The 20,165-nt window shown below is 37.1% G+C and overlaps 1 protein-coding gene across 7 annotated transcripts in view; it reads right to left on the minus strand.

Moving 5' to 3' along the window:
- Nucleotides 1-20,165, minus strand: part of DMD (dystrophin) — a 2,687,035-nt gene that overhangs the window by 579,374 nt on the left and 2,087,496 nt on the right. For all 7 annotated transcript variants that reach the window (XM_070291485.1, XM_070291489.1, XM_070291490.1 and 4 more), the window contains exon 53: nucleotides 13,419-13,630. In XM_070291485.1, the coding sequence (XP_070147586.1) occupies nucleotides 13,419-13,630 (212 nt within the window). The remainder of the gene's footprint in view (nucleotides 1-13,418; nucleotides 13,631-20,165) is intronic.

Below are 20,165 nucleotides of genomic sequence, written 5' to 3' on the forward strand. Positions count from 1 at the left end.
CAATTTTATTTCATTGATCTTTTTATCTATCTTGATGTCAGTACCACACTGTCTTGATCACTAGCTTTCTAGTAAGCTTTGAAATTAGGAATTGTGTGTCCTCCAACTTTGTGCTTTTTTCAAGGTTACTGTTGTTATTCTTTGTCCTTTGTATTTCAGTACAAATTTTAGGACCTACTTGTTAATTTATATAGGAAAATCAATGAGGATTTTGATAAGAACTACAGAGAGTCTGTAGGTCTATTTGGGGATATGGGTATCTTAACAATATTAAGTTTTTTGATGTAGGAATATGGCATGTTTTTCCATTTACTTAAACTTTACATTCTTTTAGCATTGTAGTTCTCAACAGAAAAGTCTTACTTTTTTTTTTTATTCCTAATATTTTGTTGCTATTTACCCCTCGTCCAAGGTAAGGAGCAGCGGCTATGCTTTGCTAGAGCAGCCATGAAGAAATACCCCACGTCCAAGGTAAGAGAAACCCAAGTAAGACGGTAGGTGTTGCAAGAGGGCATCAGAAGGCAGACACACTGAAACCATATTCACAGAAAACTAGTCAATCCAATCACACTAGGACCACAGCCTTGTCTAACTCAATGAAACTAAGCCATGCCTGCTGGGCAAGCCAGGGCGGGTGGGTCATGGTGGAGAGGTCTGACAGAATGTGGCCCACTGGAGAAGGGAATGGCAAACCACTTCAGAATTCTTGCCTTGAGAACCCCATGAACAGTATGAAAAGGCAAAATGATAGCATACTGAAAGAGGAACTCCCCAGGTCAGTAGGTGCCCAATATGCTACTGGAGGTCAGTGGAGAAATAACCCTAGAAAGAATGAAGGGATGGAGCCAAAGCAAAAACAATACCCAGCTGTGGATGTGACCAGTGATAGAAGCAAGGTCCGATGCTGTAAAGAGCAATATTGCATAGGAACCAGAAATGTCAGGTCCATGAATCAAGACAAATTGGAAGTGGTCAGACAAGAGATGGCAAGGGTGAATGTCGACATTCTAGGAATCAGCGAACTAAAATGGACTGGAATGGGTGAATTTAACTCAGATGACCATTATATCTACTACTGCAGGCAGGAATCCATCAGAAGAAATGGAGTAGCCATCATGGCCAACAAAAGAGTCTGAAATGCAGTACTTGGATGCAATCTCAAAAATGACAGAATGATCTCTGTTCATTTCCAAGGCAAACCATTCAATATCACGGTAATCCAAGTCTATGCCCCAACTAGCAATGCTGAAGAAGCTGAAGTTGAACGGTTTTATGAAGACCTACAAGACCTTTTAGAACTAACACCTATAAAAGATGTCCTTTTCATTATAGGGGACTGGAATGCAAAAGTAGGAAGTCAAGAAACACCTGGAGTAACAGGCAAATTAGGCCATGGAGTACAGAATGAAGCAGGGCAAAGACTAATAGAGTTTTGCCAAGAAAATGCCCTGGTCACAGCAAGCACCTTCTTCCAACAACACAAGAGAAGACTCTACGCATCACCAGATGGTCAACACCAAAATCAGATTGATTATATTCTTTGCAGCCAAAGATGGAGAAGCTCTATACACTCAACAAAAATAAGACCGGGAGCTGACTGTGGCTCAGATCATGAACTCCTTATTACCAAATTCAGACTTAAATAGAAGAAAGTAGGGAAAACCGCTAGACCATTCAGGTATGACCTAAATCAAATCCCTTATGATTATCCTGTGGAACTGAGAAATAGATTTAAGGGCCTAGATCTGATAGACAGAGTGCCTGAAGAACTATGGAATGAGGTTCGTGACATTGTACAGGAGACAGGGATCAAGACCATCCCCATGGAAAAGAAATGCAAAAAAGCAAAATGGCTGTCTGGGGAGGCCTTACAAATAGCCGTGAAAAGAAGAGAAGCAAAAAGCAAAGGAGAAAAGGAAAGATATAAGCATCTGAATGCAGAGTTCCAAAGAATAGCAAGAAGAGATAAGAAAGCCTTCTTCAGTGATCAATGCAAAGAAATAGAGGAAAAGAACAGAATGGGAAAGACTAGAGATCTCTTCAAGAAAATTAGAGATGCCAAGGGAACATTTCATGCAAAGATGGGCTCGATAAAGGACAGAAATTGTATGGACCTAATAGAAGCAGAAAATATTAAGAAGAGGTGGCAAGAATACACAGGAGAACTGTACAAAAAAGATCTTCACGACCAAGATAATCACGATGGTATGATCACTCAACCTAGAGCCAGACATCCTAGAATGTGAAGTCAAGTGGGCCTTAGAAAGCATCACTACGAACAAAGCTAGAGGAAATGATGGAATTCCAGTGGAGCTATTTCAAATCCTGAAAGATGATGCTGTGAAAGTGCTGCACTCAATATGCCAGCAAATTTGGAAAACTCAGCAATGGCCACAGGACTGGAAAACGTGTTTTCATTCTAATCCCAAAGAAAGGCAATGCCAAAGAATGCTCAAACTACCACACAATTGCACTCATCTCAGATGCTAGTAAAGTCATGCTCAAAATTCTCCAAGCCAGGCTTCAGCAATACGTAAACCGTGAACTTCCTGATGTTCAAGCTGGTTTTCGAAAAGGCAGAGGAACCAGAGATCAAATTGTCAACATCTGCTAGATCATGGAAAAAGCAAGAGAGTTCCAGAAAAACATCTATTTCTGCTTTATTGACTATGCCAAAGCCTTTGACTGTGTGGATCACAATAAACTGTGGAAAATTCTGAGAGAGATGGGAATACCAGACCACCTGACCTGCCTCTTGAGAAATCTGTATGCAAGTCAGGAAGCAACAGTTAGAACTGGACATGGAACAACAGACTGGTTCCAAATAGGAAAAGGAGTACGTCAAGGCTGTATATTGTCACCCTGCTTATTTAACTTCTATGCAGAGTACATCATGAGAAACGCTGGACTGGAAGAAACCCAAGCTGGAATCAAGATTGCCGGGAGAAATATCAATAACCTCAGATATGCAGATGACACCACCCTTATGGCAGAAAGTGAAGAGGAACTAAAGAGCCTCTTGATGAAAGTGAAAGAGGAGAGTGAAAAAGTTGGCTTAAAGCTCAACATTCAGGAAACAAAGATCATGGTATCCGGTCCCATCACTTCATGGGAAATAGATGGGGAAACAGTGGAAACAGTGTCAGACTTTATCTTTTTGGGCTCCAAAATCACTGCAGATGGTGACTGCAGCCATGAAATTAAAAGACGCTTACTCCTTGGAAGAAAAGTTATGACCAACCTAGATAGCATATTCAAAAGCAGAGACATTACTTTGCCGACTAAGGTGCATCTAGTCAAGGCTATGGTTTTTCCAGTGGTCATGTATGGATGTGAGAGTTGGACTGTGAAGAAGGGTGAGCGCCGAAGAATTGATGCTTTTGAACTGTGGTGTTGGAGAAGACTCTTGAGAGTCCCTTGGACTGCAAGGAGATCCAATCAGTCCATTCTGAAGGAGATCAGCCCTGGGATTTCTTTGGAAGGAATGATGCTAAAGCTGAAACTCCAGTACTTTGACCACCTCATGTGAAGAGTTAACTCATTGGAAAAGACTTTGATGCTGGGAGGGATTGAGGGCAGGAGGAGAAGGGGATGGCAGAGGATGAGATGGCTGGATGGCATCATGGACTCGATGGATGTGAGTCTGAGTGAGCTCCAGGAGTTGGTGATGGCCAGGGAGGCCTGACGTGCTGCGATTCATGGGGTCGCAAAGAGTCGGACACGACTGAGCGTCTGAACTGAACTGATTCAAAAAATGAAATAATTTTGTGAATTTCACTGTTCAGATTATTCACTGCCAGCTTATAGAAAAAGTACTGTTTTTTGTATTTTGATCTTTTATCCTGCAAATTTGCTGAATTAACTTATTAGTTTTGTACAGACGTGACTTAGCAGCAGCAGTGTATTGCTTAGAACTATCTATATACAAGATCATTTCATCTGCAAACAGGGATAATTTTACTTCTTCCTTTCCAATATGGATAATTTTTACCTATTTTTCGTACCTATTTTCCCAACCTAAACTCCAGTACAGTGGTAAATAGAAGTGGTGAAGAGGAACAGAAGAATGCTTTGCTTCATTTGTCTGACTCTTTGTGACCATATGGACTGTAGCCCACCAGGGTCCTCTGTCCATGGGATTCTCCAGGCAAGAATACTGGAGTGGGTTGCCATTTCCTACTACAGAGGACCTCCCTGACCAAGAGATCAAACCTGCTTCTCTGTTGTCTCCTGCATTAGCAGGCGGGCTCTTTACCACTAGCGCCACCTGGGGAGTTTAAGAATACTGGAGTGGATTGCCATTCCATTCTCCAGGGGATCTTTCTAACCCAGGGATTGAATCCAGGTCTCGTGCATTGCAAGCAGATTTTTTTTGTTTTTTTACCATCTGAGCCACCTGGGAAGACTGAGGGGTCTGGGAAGCTACAGTGAACAGGGTCACAAAGAGTTGGACACGACTGAAGAAGTGGTGAGACGAGACGTATTTACCTTGTTTCTGATCTCAGAGGAAAATATTCAGTCTGTGAGTCTGTTTCTGTTTTGCGTATATATTCATCTGTATTATTTTTTAGTTTCCATATATAAATAACATTATACACTGTCTTTTCTCTGTATGACTTTTTTCACATATATTAGGTCCATTCACGTTGCTACAAATGGCAGAATTTCATTCCTTTTCATGACCGATATTTCACTGCATATATGTACCACATCTTCTTTGTCCATTCATCTGTTGATGGGCATTTGGGTTACTTCCACATCTTGGTAATTGTAATCAGTGCTGCTATGAATACTGGGGTGCAAGTATCTTTTCAAGTTACTGTTGTCATTTTCCCCCAGATATGTACACTGGAATGGAATTTTTAGTTCTATTTTTAGTTTTTAAAGGGACCTCCATACTCTTTTCCATTGCAGCTCCACCAATTTACATACCCACCAAAAGTGTACAAGAGTTTCCTTTTTCTTCACATCCTTTTCAACACTGGTTATTTGCAGACCTTTTGATGACAGCCATTCTGACCATGCACGCACATTCTGACAAGTGTGAGGTGATATCTCACTGATGCTTTGATCTGCATTTCTCTAAAAATTAGTGAATGTGCCTTTTCATGTGCCTATTGGCCACTGCAATATTCACTTTGGAAAAATGTCTACTCAGATCTTCTTCCCATTTTTTGATTCAGTTGTTTTCTGATACTAAGCTGTATGAGCTGTTTGTATATTCTGAAGACTAATCCCTTGTCAGTAGCATCATTTGCAAATATTTTCTCCCAGTTTGTAGGTTGTCTTTTCATTTTGTTGATGGTTTCCTTTGCTATGCAAAAGCTTTTAAGTTTAATTAAGTCCCATTGTTTATTTCTGCTTTATTTCTTTTGCCTTAGGAGAGACAGCCAAAAAATCTTGCTGTGATTTATGTCAGAAAGTGTTCTGCCTATAGGAGTTCTATGGTTTCAGGTCTTCCATTTGTACCTTTTATCCATTTTGAGTTTATTTTTGTATATGGTGTGAGGAAATGTTAGAATCTCATTCTTTTACATGTAGCTGTCCAGTTTCTCAGGCACCACTTGTTGAAGAGACTGTCTTTTCTCCATTGCATACTCCAGCCTCCTTTGGCATAGATTAACCATAGATGTATGGGTTTATTTTTGGTCTCTCTATTATGTCCCATTTATCTACAAGTCTGTTTGTGCCAATACCATGCTGTTTTGATTGCTGTAGTCTAAGGTGACACCTCCAGCTTTTTTTCTTTTTTTTCTAAATATTGCTTGAACAATTTAAAGTCTTTTATGGTTTCACATGAATTTTAGGATTATTCGTTCTAATTTTGTGAAAAACGTCATGGGTATTTTGATAGGGATTGCATTAAATCTGTAAATTGCTGTAGTTGGTATGGGCATTTTGACAATATTTTTCCAATCCAAGAACACAAAATATCTTTCTCTTTGCATTATCTTTAATTTACCTCATCAGAGTATAGGTCTTTCACCTCTTTGGTTAAGTTTATTCCAAGGCTTTTTATTCTTTTTGATGTGATTTTAAACAAGATTGTTTTTTAACTTTCTCTTTCTAATAGTTCATTATTAGTGTATAGAAAAGCAACACATTTCTGTATATTAATCTTTTATCCTGCAAATCTGCTGAATTCATTTATTAGTTTTACTAGTTTTTGAGTGGAAACTTTATTTAGGGTTTTCTATATAAAGCATTACTTTATAAATGGTGATAGTTTTGCTTTTTTTCATTTCAATTTGAATGCCTTGTCTTTCTTTTGCTTGTCTGACTCCTATGGCTAGGACTGTCAATACTATGTCAAATAGAAGTGGTGAGAGTGGGCTTCCTTGTCTTGTTTCTGAATACAGAAGAAAGGCTTTCAGCTTTTCATTACTGAGTACGATGTTAGCTGTGGGTTTGTCATAAATAGCCTTTATTAAGTGGAGATATTAATATGTTCCCTCTATGATCACTTTGTTGAGGTTTTTTTTTTTTGATGATGATGAATGGATACTGAATTTCATCAAATGCTTTTTCTGCATCTATTGAGGTGATCATGTGATTTTTACCTTTCTTTTTGCTAATGTGGTATATTGATTTGCAAATATTGAACCATCTGTAATCCAACTTGATCATGACATATGATCCTTTATATGTACCAGTGGATTTGGTTTGCTAATATTTTGTTGAGGTTTTTGTATTGATACACATCAAAGGTATTGGCCTATAATTTCCTTTTTTTTCTTTTTTTGGTAGTGTCTTTGGTTTTCACACTAGGGTAAAGGTGGCCTTGTAGAATGAATTCTGGAATGTTCTAACCTCTTCAATCTTTCTGGAAAATTTGAGAAGGATAGGTATTAGTTCTTTATATGTTTGGTAGAATTCCACTGTTAACCAATCTGGTCCTGGACTACTGTTTGCTGGGAGATTTCTTTTTTTTTTTTGTTTTTAACTACATACTGAATTTCACCATAGTGACTAGTCTGTTCAAATTGTTTGATTTTTTTTTGAAATTACTTTTTATTGGGATATAACTGCTTTACAATGTACTCCAAAGCAAATCAACTATATATATACATATGTCTCCTCTCTTGGATTCCCTTCCCATTTAGGTTACCGCAGAGCACTGAGTAGAGTTCCCTGAGTTATACAATTGATTCTCATTGGTTATTTATTCTATATAAAATATCAATAGTGTACATATATCAGTTCCAATCTCCCAATTTATCCCTGTCTGGTTCTTCTTGATTCAATCTTGGCAGGTTATATATTTTTAGAAAATTGCCTTTTTTTTTCTGGGGCCATCCAATTTGTTGGCAATTTTTTGATATCTCTCTAGTATTGACTGTTATTTCTCTTCTTTCATTTATCTTGTTTATTGTGTCTTCTCTCTCTTCTTGGTGAGCTTGGCTAAAAGTTTATAAATTTTGTTTGTCTTTTCAGAAAAAAAACCTCCTGGTTTCATTGATCTTTTCTTTTGCTTGTTTGTATTTTATTTCCCCTCATATTATCTTTATTACTCCCTTCCTTCTGCTGACTTTGGTTTGGTTCTTTAATTCTCTCAGGTGGTTGGTTAGGCTACTTATTTGAGATTTCTCTTTTTTCTTGAGGAAGGCCTACAACACTATCAACTTTCCTCTTAGAACTTCTTTTGCTGCATCCCATAGATTTTTGGAGTTTTATGTTTTCATTTGTCGAGGTATTTTCTGATTTCCCTTTTGATTTCTTCATTGGCCCATTGCTTTTTTAATAGCATATTATTTAGTCTCCACATGTTTGCACCTTTCCCATTTGTCTTTCTGTCATTGATTTCTAGTTTTATATTGCTGTGGTCAGAAAACATGCTTTATATAAATTCTATTCTCTTTCTCTGGTCACTTTAAGATTGTTTATTTTTAAGGCTAGACTGGTTCCAAAGAGGAAAAGGAGTATGTCAAGGCTGTATATTGTCACCCTCCTTATTTAACTTATATGCAGAGTACATCATGAGAAACGCTGGGCTGGAAGAAGCATAAGCTGAAATCAAGATTGCTGGGAGAAATCTCAATAACCTCAGATATGCAGATGACACCACCCTTATGGCAGAAAGCGAAGAGGAACTGAAAAGCCTCTTGATGAAAGTGAAAGAGAAGAGTGAAACAGTTGGCTTAAAGCTCAACATTCAGAAAACGAAGATCATGGCATCCGGTCCCATCACTTCATGGGAAATAGATGGGGAAACTGTCAAAACAGTGTCAGACTTTATCTTTCTGGGCTCCCAAATCACTGCAGATGGTGACTGCAGCCATGAAATTAAAAGACGCTTACTCCTTGGAAGAAAAGTTCTGACCAACCTAGATAGCATATTCAAAAGCAGAGACATTACTTTGCCAACAAAGGTCCATTTAGTCAAGGTTATGGTTTTTCCTGTGGCCACGTATGGATGTGAGTGTTGGACTGTGAAGAAAGCTGAGCGCTGAAGAATTGATGCTTTTGAACTGTGGTGTTGGAGAAGCCTCTTGAAAGTCCCTTGGACTGCAAGGAGATCCAACCAGTCCATTCTGAAGGAGATCAGCCCTGGGTGTTCTTTGGAAGGAATGATGCTAAAGCTGAAACTCCAGTACTTTGGCCACCTCATGCGAAGAGTTGACTCATTGGAAAAGACTCTGATGCTGGGAGGGATTGGGGGCAGGAGGAGAAGGGGACGACAGAGGATGAGATGGCTGGATGGCATCACCGACTCGATGGACGTGAATTTGAGTGAACTCCGGGTGATGGTGATGGACAGGGAGGCCTGGTGTGCTGCAATTCATGGGGTTGCAAACTGTCGGACATGACTGAGCGACTGAACTGAACTGAACTGAACTATGTAGTTGGAAGAAAGTGATGGGAATAGGCCAAGTTAAAAAGCCTCAAACCCTGTTGTTCTTAGTGAAATTCAGTAGATTACATATTGTTGCCAACCTTTGGTTAATTTCCAAAGTTTAGAAAAAGCAATTTTAACAATTTTGCAATTTGCTGCTTGTATAGAAGAGTGGATTTACAGAGTTGCCACATCATATTTTCAAGCATGGAATAAGTTAAACTGTGAAAAGGAACTAAGGCAAAATATGGTGCAATCAGAGCATAACGCCATCCAAGTCTTGGTGACTGCATTAAATATTTATATACTGTAGTAGGACCTGGGAAACTACCCATTATTCTCTTGTGCTCTATCAATGATATAGGAAGCACTCTGTATTCTTTGAGAAGTTTAATAGACTCATGCATACGTTGAGATGAGAAGTACCATTAGGTATTGATTCTTTCTTCTTAATCACATGGAGTCTTTAGGGGAGAGCAAAAGGAAATATAGAAAATGCATGAAAAAATGGCAGGTCCTAGCAAGAAGTTTTCTAATAAAATTTGTCATTACTGTATCAGAAATCCAAGCCTAAAACTACTATTGGGGTCAATTTGCTGGTTTAATTTTATGCTCATCTAACTAGTAAATAAAATATGTGAAAGGAAGATTTAGCTTCCATTACTGCACATATCTTTTTGGTAGATAAAGATACTATCTAATACCACTCATTCCCTCTTTTAATGAAAACGGTCAGGCTCTGCATCTATGTTTGAAAAAGAAATTCTCCCTGGTTAGTTTCTTTCTAGTAAAATAATTTGCAATCCTCAAAAAGCTACCAGATTTACTACATACAAGATCAACTTTTAAAATTATTATTAATTACATGATTACACTCTGTTTCCAGTTCCCAAATGAATGTCTTCAAAACCAAATATTTTATAGCCTCAGAAACCTGTATTTAATAATTTGATAAATCATTGAGTTTCTCACTTCAGATAGTTTTAAGTATTATATAGCCAAATCAGCTAGGCTCAAACAAGATTTCACTTCTCTATTGAATTCATGTACTCTTAGCTCAGCCAAGCACAAAACAGCTAATGCCATCACGTTTGAAAAGCTTTTATGCTGAATTTGACACAAAAGCAATCACAAGACAGACAAAAAAAGGAATTGCTCTTTCAAAAGCTGAAAGGGGGAAAAAATAAATGAAAACTTTGAGTCTGGGTAAATCTCTCTTGACACCGGAAAAGAAAGTTTAAAATCATTAAGAAATATTTTTTCCAAAGAATCCACTGCCAAGTTTAGACTAATCTTAATAGCCTGGGAAACAGGTTGTGGAGTAAATCCAGATTGTGCCAAATAAAAGAAAGCCCAAGATGACCACTGCTGGCAGTTTAAGGTGCTAATGGTGTTCCATCTTACCTCTTACCCAAGTTAAATGGCATCATCTCTTCTGCTATAGCCTACTGGAAAATATTTTGATTAGGATGGAAATCCTGCATGATTTCCCCTAATATCTGTCTTTCCATCTTAAAAAGTATATTACTTTATTAGGTCCATGTAGAAGAGCAAATGAAGCCGTGCAGTTAACAAAATCATCTACTTACTTTATTCTTTGTTTACACAAAATTCAGGGTTATTATAGAAAAGAAAGAAACTAGACATACATTATGTGCATCTCTTAATGATCTGCTCATTAACTGTTGACTCATTGACCATCTATAGTCTATTCTTTTGCCAAATACTCTCCTGTTGCTATCTCCTTCCACCTTGTACATGCTTTCAAGATGGCCTTTTCTCAGATGCCATCTCAGATTTGATTTTCACTTTGTTAAGGGCCTGTTATTTCAATGTTTTCTCCACTATTTTGTCTAACCAAGAGCAGAGGTTTTCTAAATTAGTAGGGAAATGGTGAAAGATGGAACTGAATGCAATATTATAGTTAAAATGATAATTTTAACGTATTTAGCAACATATATATTTATATGATAATACTACCTTTAAAATAAGAATTAAAAAATTTATCTACAATATGAAGACAATTAAAAATATGTAGATAAGAAGCAGAAGAAACTATAGACAAATGTTAGCGATTATGAATCATTAAAATATCAGAATGATGAGTGATTTTTTTCATTAGTTCAGGTATAATGAGATTGGTTTCAGTTTTCAAAGAGTATAACAGGGCCAGTGGTTGGCTTTGAAACTATTTCATTGTGACGAGGAGGGTAGTCATCAGTGATGCTACACCAAGGAAAGCTGGCTACTGTAATTACAGCTCTCCAAGTCTATAGATACAGTCTGATGACTGACTTATTAGGCTCACCATCTCTATGCTAATCCTAGATACAGAGAGTAAGAAAGAATCCATGGAGCAAGGAGATTCTGGTCAAATTAACCAGTGTCTATTATACCTATCTTCACACTTTTTCCCTAAAAGAAAATTGTAAGTGATAAGCCAGCTAATATCACTCAGGAGTGATAACACAGCAGACATAAAGGCAGTCCTCCACTTTATCAGGCTCCTTGACTTTTATAAGAATTAAACATTGGAGTTTCATTAAAAATGGAATACAATCTACACTTATCTTTTTAGTTTTTCCACAGTAAAACGGAATATGAAAACTTCTCCCTAGTAGGCTGTTTCACTACTTTCATTTTCCACCTGTTGGCTCACTGGTAATCTTATTTGTCAGTTCACAACTACAATTTTCTCCCTTTTGGATCCTTACAGTGTTTTTTGATCTGTTTTAGCCACACAGATAGTGGGTTAAAGAAGAAATCTGGGAGGTCATTTACAAAAGTAATTGCTGTGCATTCATATTCCAACTCTATTGCTATTAAGAGAAGTTACTGAACTTCACTAGGCTTTCAATTTTCTTATATGTAAACTGGGAACAATAATACTACTTTTCATGAAAAGTTTTCGGGAGGATGAACTAAGCCAATATATGCAGTGATTAGCATAGTTTTTGACAAGTACCAAGTATTTGCTAAATGTCAGTATTAGCATTACTTTAGTTTTAGCATATGTCATTTAGGAAATGGACATGAAAATTACAGCTTTATTTGTGTTAGGAACCTACACTGAAGTTGTAACAATATATATCATTCCTAAATATCACAGACAAAAACATGTTTCCAAAGATAATGGCTGAGCCATTTTTAAGGCACAGTTTTAGACTGACTATTCAAAAGAAAATTTTTATTTCAAAAGTTTGATAAGGATAGCAATTATAATATAATCTTGTCTTTGTTTTAGGTGTCCAAAACACCTTGCTTGTTTTGATGAAAAAACTGTTTTGTTTCGTCCTCTCATATTTACTTTTGCAACTCTTTCTGTCTCTTATTTAAAGCCCCTTGCTCTTTCAGAAGCTATTAAACCTTAATCATTCTTGCCATCGCTTTAGGGTTCTTGTATGTTTTAAGAGTATTTCTTCTTTTTTTTTTTTTAGAATTGAAAGAATACATTTTTTTTATAATTAATATTCTTAACTGCCAATTTTCAGAGTCTTCTTGCCCTGATCAATTTCATCTTTATACACCTCTCATCTCTCCTTCCCCTCATTTCAAACCCAAGGGTCCAGTCCAAACTACTTTTCCATGTAAACTCTCCTTACCAGTTAACCAATCTGTTCCATTATCTGCTAGATTCATAGAATCCTAAATTTTTGAGAGAAAAAAGAAATAGCATGACATACTGAGTACCTGATAGATGAGACCAGAACCCTCAAGAATAACCACATGGATTCTGTATTTCACGTAACCAAATGAGAAATTGAAAAAACCATGCTTAGAAATTCCTAATTTGTCTACCCTTGTCAAAGGGAGAACATTTTAGTGGTAACCAATATCTTGTGAAAGAGAATTTTTATTCATTTAGGTGATGCCTCCAACAAATGTACTAAGTTTGTGAAATACTACAAACTTATGGCTTTCTAACATTCTTGTCATAGAAATAAAAATTGTGTCCTCTTAGCTGTTCAGATCCTTTGGAAAACTAGCTACGGCAAGGAGTAGCTAAAAGTTCACCAGTTCGTTATTCCAACTTATTCTTCTTGAAATTAAATTTGGAATAAGTTCTGGCCAATGGGATATGGATGGAAGTAATGTCCACAATTTTGAGGCCTGGCCCTAAAACCCAATGTCTTTATCACATTCTCTCTTATTCTTCTGTGGTGACTTAGGGCAGACATGATTTTAAAATTATAGTTTAATAAAATTAGAAAATCCTGAATCTGCAACTCACCATTTAGGGGAAAGCTCCCAAGGAGAGTTCTTTGACCTCTATTGGACTATGATACAACCAAGGAATTAATCATCACTGTACTCAGCTATTGAGATTTCAGGGTTTATTTTTCAAATAAGTCTAGTATTAAAAACAAGCTGTGTAGCTTGGTGTAGTCTAAACAATGACTAATTTAGAAATGGAAGCCACTCCATCCAAGAAGATTATATAGATTTTTTTCCCTCAGTCTATGTTTTCTTTTAATACATTTACATAAAAAACCATTAAATTTTAATCCACGGTATAATTTTATCCAGTGTATTTTATTTTAAGAACATATTTTTTATTTTTTAAGAACATATGTTTGATACTAACCTTGGTTTCTGTGATCTTTCTTTGGATTGCATCCATTGTGTAGGGACCCTCCTTCCATGTCTCAAGCTTGGCTCTGGCCTGCCCCACGACCTGCTCAGCTTCTTCCTTAGCTTCCAGCCATTGTGTTGAATCCTTTAACATTTCATTTAATTGCTGCCTCCGGTTCTGAAGGTGTTCCTGTACTTCATCCCACTGACCCTGAATTCTTTCAACTGGAAGAGAAGGAAAAATGAATATGTGGGAGTAAATGCTAGTCTGGAGAAGACATATGAAATTTGACATCCAAATATTATCTCAATTTTTTACTACTTATAAAAAGAAATTGCTCATTGTGTTATAGCTAGCATGACACACAGTAGTATTTCTTACTTTTTTTAAAGGTAAACATGAGCTTTTGTTAAGTCAACTTCCTGAAAGTGACCTAGAACATCAACAGTATAAGTGAAAAATGTAACTCTGTCTGTTCTTCATCTCTGGAGCAAAATATGAATCACCTTTTTGAAAGCTCCTATAACAGAATGTCCAAATTCCCCACCCTTATCACGTCAATGCCCAGCAGCCTTACTTCCAATACCATCACTGACATTTTGTTGCTTGTAGGCTTTGTGTTGCCCCAAAGAGTATGCTTTGCCAACCCCTCTCCACTCTCTCACCACCCTGCCTCCCAGAAGCAGCCTCTCATCAATGGCTGATGGTAGGCTCTGGGGTATGAATATGATAGCACCCTTGATGCTAGGGAAGATAACTCTGAGATATATGTTTTATAAAGGTTCCAGAGCTTTCCCAATGGGATAAAGCTCTAGTGGGTCATCGAGGTAACCTGCTTGATTATGCATCATCCTTAATTGGCTGTCTCGCCTCACCTATCTCACTTCCTCACTCCCCTATTGATATTTCTCTAACTCCCAAGAAAACCACTTGGTCTCAAATTTTTTTTTTCCTGCATATTTAGAAACTTCTTGTAACAATATTTTAGAATTCACGCCAGTTATATTCTACAAGTAGGACAGACTTACACTGAGGCTATTTTTTTATATCCTTGTGAGTCAAAGATAGCAATTCCTTGTAGATTCTGCTCTGGAATATTTTAGAATATTCAAAATAAACATGACAAGATTGTTTTTTCTTTTCTTTGAGGGCCATGTAATCCTTTCTTTAAGCTGATTTCATAAAATGGAAATAATGCCATAGAAAACAAGTAATAAAACCACTATTTATTTCATTCCTTAAGCAGGAAATCTGACAGACATTCTAGAATTTTCCCTAAGCCTCACAAAACACCATATATAATTGGCTACTAATTTCTCTCATACGGAACTCCTTCCTTGTTTCTACACATTGCCAAGGCAAAGTTCTATCATTTTCTGCCTACATGTTTGCAATAGACTACATAGTCTCTCTGCCTCAAGTCTATTTTCCAATGTAACTTGCACATTGTAGACACAGTAATAAACAAGATAAATCTAATCACCTCATTCCCTCACTTAAACCCTTCAATGTCCCCACACTGTCCTGTGGAATATCTCAGCTTGATATACATGTTCCTCTGTGATCTGGCCTGGATAATCTGAGCAATTTATTTACAAAGGAACAAATTATAACACAATCAGGATGTAGGAAAATCACCAGAGATAATATAAGAAACTGGGTCTTGCAGCAGTGGAGATGTTACTACATCTAGGCCCAAGATATCAGAGGAGGGAGAAATGGCCAGAAGCTGAGAATCATAACAAGAAAGCACCTTGGGAAGAGCAGTAACCTTTTGTCAAGGGACCTAGCCTGAATCAACTTCATGGGTAGGGAACTAGGAGAATAAATATCCTGACCTCTCTGCCCTCCTTCTATATCCAACTCCCACTCCCCAGTGGCTAAATCAATTGGAAGCCAGAGGACATGGGAGACCACTGATGACACACATTAGCCTCCCAGAGTGGAGAATGAGGTAGAGATGGGCAACGGACAAATAAAATTTATACAGCACAGTATTGTGCTTCTTATTTCGTGGCATAAGCTTAGTGCTTCTTAATTAAACCTGTTGTTGCCTCTCTTAAATTATTCCAAGTTATGAGTTAAAGAAGTACTTGAGATATTTTATAAATAACCATCAAGGCTAAATAGACCCCACAAGATTAGTGCCTGTGACATGAATGAAAGAATCTGGTGCCTGGAATAGGTAAAACTGAGTAAGTGACATTCATGATAGATACTGTTTTATTGAGTTCATTTTGGTTTGGGTGTTTGCTCTGCATTGCAAATCCACCCAGCATATTATATTTCAACTTTGCTTAACATGTCACCCTCTGTTTAAATGTCAGTACCTCCTTGTAATCTGTGAAAACCAATTTTTTTGTTTGTTGCCTTGCTGTTGTTCCCCCACTGGGTAGTATAGCACTTATTATAGTTGAGATTTACAGTTATTAAACTAGTCTGTTTAATCTTCAGTTTACAAAATTACTAGTGTAAATGCTATTATAAAAAAGCAACTTAAAATATAAGCAAACATCTCTTTAAGTGTTCTGGAATTCTTTATCAATCATAGAAACAATTGATAACCTGATTGCAAACCATTTTCCAACTTATCATAGCAGGCTATTTTGCTATGCATAGCTGGCACTTCTTTATTTTCCTTGGCCTGTTATTATACACATATTACATGTATTTGGAAATAATAAAATTGACTTTCCTCTAAAAGGCTATGATTACAATTTGCCTTAATTAGCCTTAATTGGTAACATTTTACTATGCTATCAAAATGTTTAGAATGCCTAGTATTTTTTGACAAAAACATGGTAAGCCATTTGCATTTATGCCAGTGAATATTTTGTGCATCTTATATTCATTTCAATAGGATAGACATAATTTATATTTTTTAAAGGCCATCACTTTATATGAGAAAGAAGGAAAGTAGTTTCTCTGATCATGTGGGTAGATATTTCTTAACTGTGGAAAAAGAAGGAAGCTTCTATAGTCTATACCATCATTTCAGACAAACATATCATTTGAATGCCTGTTCAATCACAGCAATGAAGGTTTTTATCCCCAAGGGGTCATGTGTGTATAAATTACTAACAGAAAATGGTTTACTGGGTATGCACCCCACTAAAGATGTGCTTTCTCATCTCTGACCTTCAATTGTGCATGATTATGAGATAATAAATAAACAGATTTATAGGTTACTCAACAATCCATCTACTCCTCTGCATCAATATTTCCATCCTGCCAATTACCATTTTCTTTACCATCTATTGATACCAGGCATTAGCCTAAGCACTGGGGAAACAATGGAGTCTAAGATTCCCTGGCTGCTGGTTGGTTGTGCCTGTTAAATGGAGGTGTTATTTATCATCTCCTCAAGGAATAAAGGGGCTTCCTTGGTGGCTCAATGGTAAAGAATCTAATCTGCCCGTAATGCAGGAGACCAGGGTTTGATCCCTCAATCAGGAAGATCCCCTGGAGAAGAGAATGGCTACCCACTCCAGTATTCTTGCCTGAGAATTCCACAGACAGAGAAGCCTGGTGGGCTCCAGTCCATGGGGTTGCAAAGAGAAATGGCTGAGCAACAATGCTTTCACTTTCACGAGGAATACAGATCAATGGTTCTAAGGAAAAGGCAATGAGTTCAGTCTTAGACTGATCCAGTGGAAAGTTCTGAGGATCTTCCATATAGGACTATCATTTCAGTCAGTTGGACTGAAGATGCTACAGCATAGCTGCATATTTTGGGAGACAGAGAAATTCAGGATTAGAGATAACTAGAGAAAAGTAAAAACTGAAGCCACCAATATGAACACATTCTCACTGGTATGGTGTATAGACTGAGCAAGACAGAGGGTTAAAGGTGGAGTCCTGGAAAATACAACACAAAGACAGGATACAGCATAAGTAGTCACTCAGATGGATGAATGGCCAGAGTGGAAGGAGGACCACCTGGAAAAGGCATGTCCATAGAAATGTGGATAAGAGAAAATTTCAAAAACACAAGTGTGGTTAACACTTTTATATACCACAGATGTCATAGGAGCTAATACAAATCATAACAAAACATTACTTGAATACCCTCTCTGCTTAAAGTACTGTGTTAAGCTCTTTACATGTAACTCATTTAACCACCATGATAATCTTATGAGGTAGATATCATTGTTTGTGTCATTACTGTTGTTGCTGTTCTCCTCATTTAACCGATGAAGAAATAGGGTCTATGTTAAAGAACTGGCCTAAGGTCATACAGATAGTGAATGCAAGAGCCAACACCTAGACCTAAGCAGTCAGATTTCCAAAAATCCATGCCGAAAGTATCCACTGGCTTTGACCACAAGAGATCTCCTGAAGACCATGCTGAAAATGATTTTAGTAGAGTGGTAGAAATCTTACTGTAGAGAACCAACAAGTCAATCAGCCAATGATGGATGAAATGTGGGAGTTAACTGCCCCTCATTGATAACAACTGTCAGGTGTATTTTTCACCATCTCTCAGATTTAAGGGCTTCCCTGGTAGCTCAGAAAGTAAAGAGTCTGCCTGCAATGCAGGACACCTGGGTCCAATCCCTGGGTCGTGAAGATCCCCTGGAGAAGGAAATGGCAACCCACTCCAGTATTCTTGCCTGGAAAATCCCATGGACAGAGGAGCCTGGTGGGCTACAGTTCATGGGATCACAGAGTCGGAGACGACTGAGTGACTTCACTTTCACTTTCACTCAGACTTCACTAACTGGGGCTGGACTCTAGTTGTTCACAGCAGTAACCTGCTCAGTAATTGGCTCAATTACTGGCTTCTTTCCTTTACATATTTCACTGTCCTGCTCTCTTACTGGTACTGCCTGAGATCATCATGTAAGTAAATCATTGTTACTTAAGTCATTGTTTCAAGGTCTGCTTCTAGGGGAATCTAGTCTAGGTTAGAATTTTATTCATTTAAAAATTTTCTTAGAGCATAGCCCCATGGTTGGCACATGGTATACTTTTGATAACTGCCAAATGAATTGTCCATTCATACTTTTTCAAGTATCCATGTTTCCTCTCTAGAATAATGTACAAGTGCTACAGGTTGGCCAAAAAGTTCACTGGGGCTTTTCCATACGATGCTACAGAAAAACCAGATGGAACTTTCTGGCCAAGTCAACACTTCCAAATTTAACTCTTATGCAGGACCTTGAGTCTTTCTTCTCTGAAAGCAATCACCATCTCTTAATTGCATTTCAAGTCCATATAATTTAAACACTGGATTAAGTCTTTCAGATTTCCCTTATTATTTTCCTCTTACTTTCTACGATCTCTATTATAAGCAAACAAATATTCTCTGGGCATCCTTTGTTTTTGATTTAATGCCTTTGCATTGACCATATTTTCATGTATAAAACATCTTTAATATTCATGTTTACTTGTGGAATAGTCTCATCTGATTAAAAAAATCCATAAATTAAAAATAACTGTGGGGGGAGGAATCCAGTAAGTCAAAACTAATCAGTGATCTCTCTCTGACATTCTTAAAATAAACTGTAGGTCAGAGAAAATCTGCTGCATGTCTTTTTGCCTCAGTCTGTCTTTTTAATTAAATCTTAGACTGAGTAACATAGACAAGTGCATGTGTTTATTGGATAAGGATTTTTTATGGGCATTTTCAAATTTTGAAACATACTGAGCTCCAGAGGATAATCACAACAATAAACTATCATATTGTTATTAACATAAGTACAATCAGATGAATACTAGAAAGACAGACAGCAGATGTATCACCCCTTGTGAAATAACGAACCATATGTGAGAATCCATTTTGCAAAGCAGAAATTATGGAGAGATTATTTTCTTTGCAAAAAGATAAACCCCAGAGATTTCTTTAGTCCACTTGTCAAAGATATTTAAATATGATTTGACTTATAGTCCACTCCCAGGTACATATCCCAGAGAAATGCATACTTATATTCACCAAAAGACATGTACAAAATTAGAAGATTGTATCCACCTTTGAAAGTACCCAAATTCCCACCTACCATACAGTGGAATGGATAAATATCTTGTGGTAAATTTATCAATAGAATACTACCCAGCAATGAGAATTAAATATCTACATCTATATTAAATAAGATGTATTAATCTCATAAACATAACGGTGACAGAAAGAAGTTAGCCAAAACCAAGGACATACTGTATTATTCTATTTATAAAATGTGCAAAACCAGGAAAAAGTAAGATGATTATAGAAGTCAAGATAGCTGTTACCTTTGTGGGACTGGTAGTCACTGAAAGAGACATGATAGAGACTTTTAAGGGTCTTCTAATATAGTTTTTCTTGATTTGGGTGCTGTTTACACAGTTGTAATCTGTTTCCGCACATTCACCAAGCAAGACATTTATATGATGTGCACTTTTCCTCATGTATATCATACTTCAGTAAAAATTTAATAATATATTTTCAAGACTTGTAGAATGTATTATACATACAATTCATCTTAATTGTTAATAAAGTAATTCATCTTAATTGTTAATAAAAATCTGAATTCATCTTTTTGAAAAGGGCTGACGTGAAATATGTATTGCTTGGGCAGATATGAATAAGAGATGCAATGGTTGCACCAAGGACACAATATGATTGAGTACTTAGATTTGTGTGATAAAGGATTTTTGACAAACACTCACTGGACAGTGAGTAAAACTAGAGTCACAGAACCAAATCAGAACATAGAGACTAATGGAGCAGCAATTAGTTATGCAAATTTAAAAAGGCAAATGTAGGGAATTTCCTGGACGCCC

Source organism: Ovis canadensis, chromosome X (genome assembly GCF_042477335.2).
Source record: "Ovis canadensis isolate MfBH-ARS-UI-01 breed Bighorn chromosome X, ARS-UI_OviCan_v2, whole genome shotgun sequence".
Classification (NCBI taxonomy): Eukaryota; Metazoa; Chordata; class Mammalia; order Artiodactyla; family Bovidae; genus Ovis; species Ovis canadensis.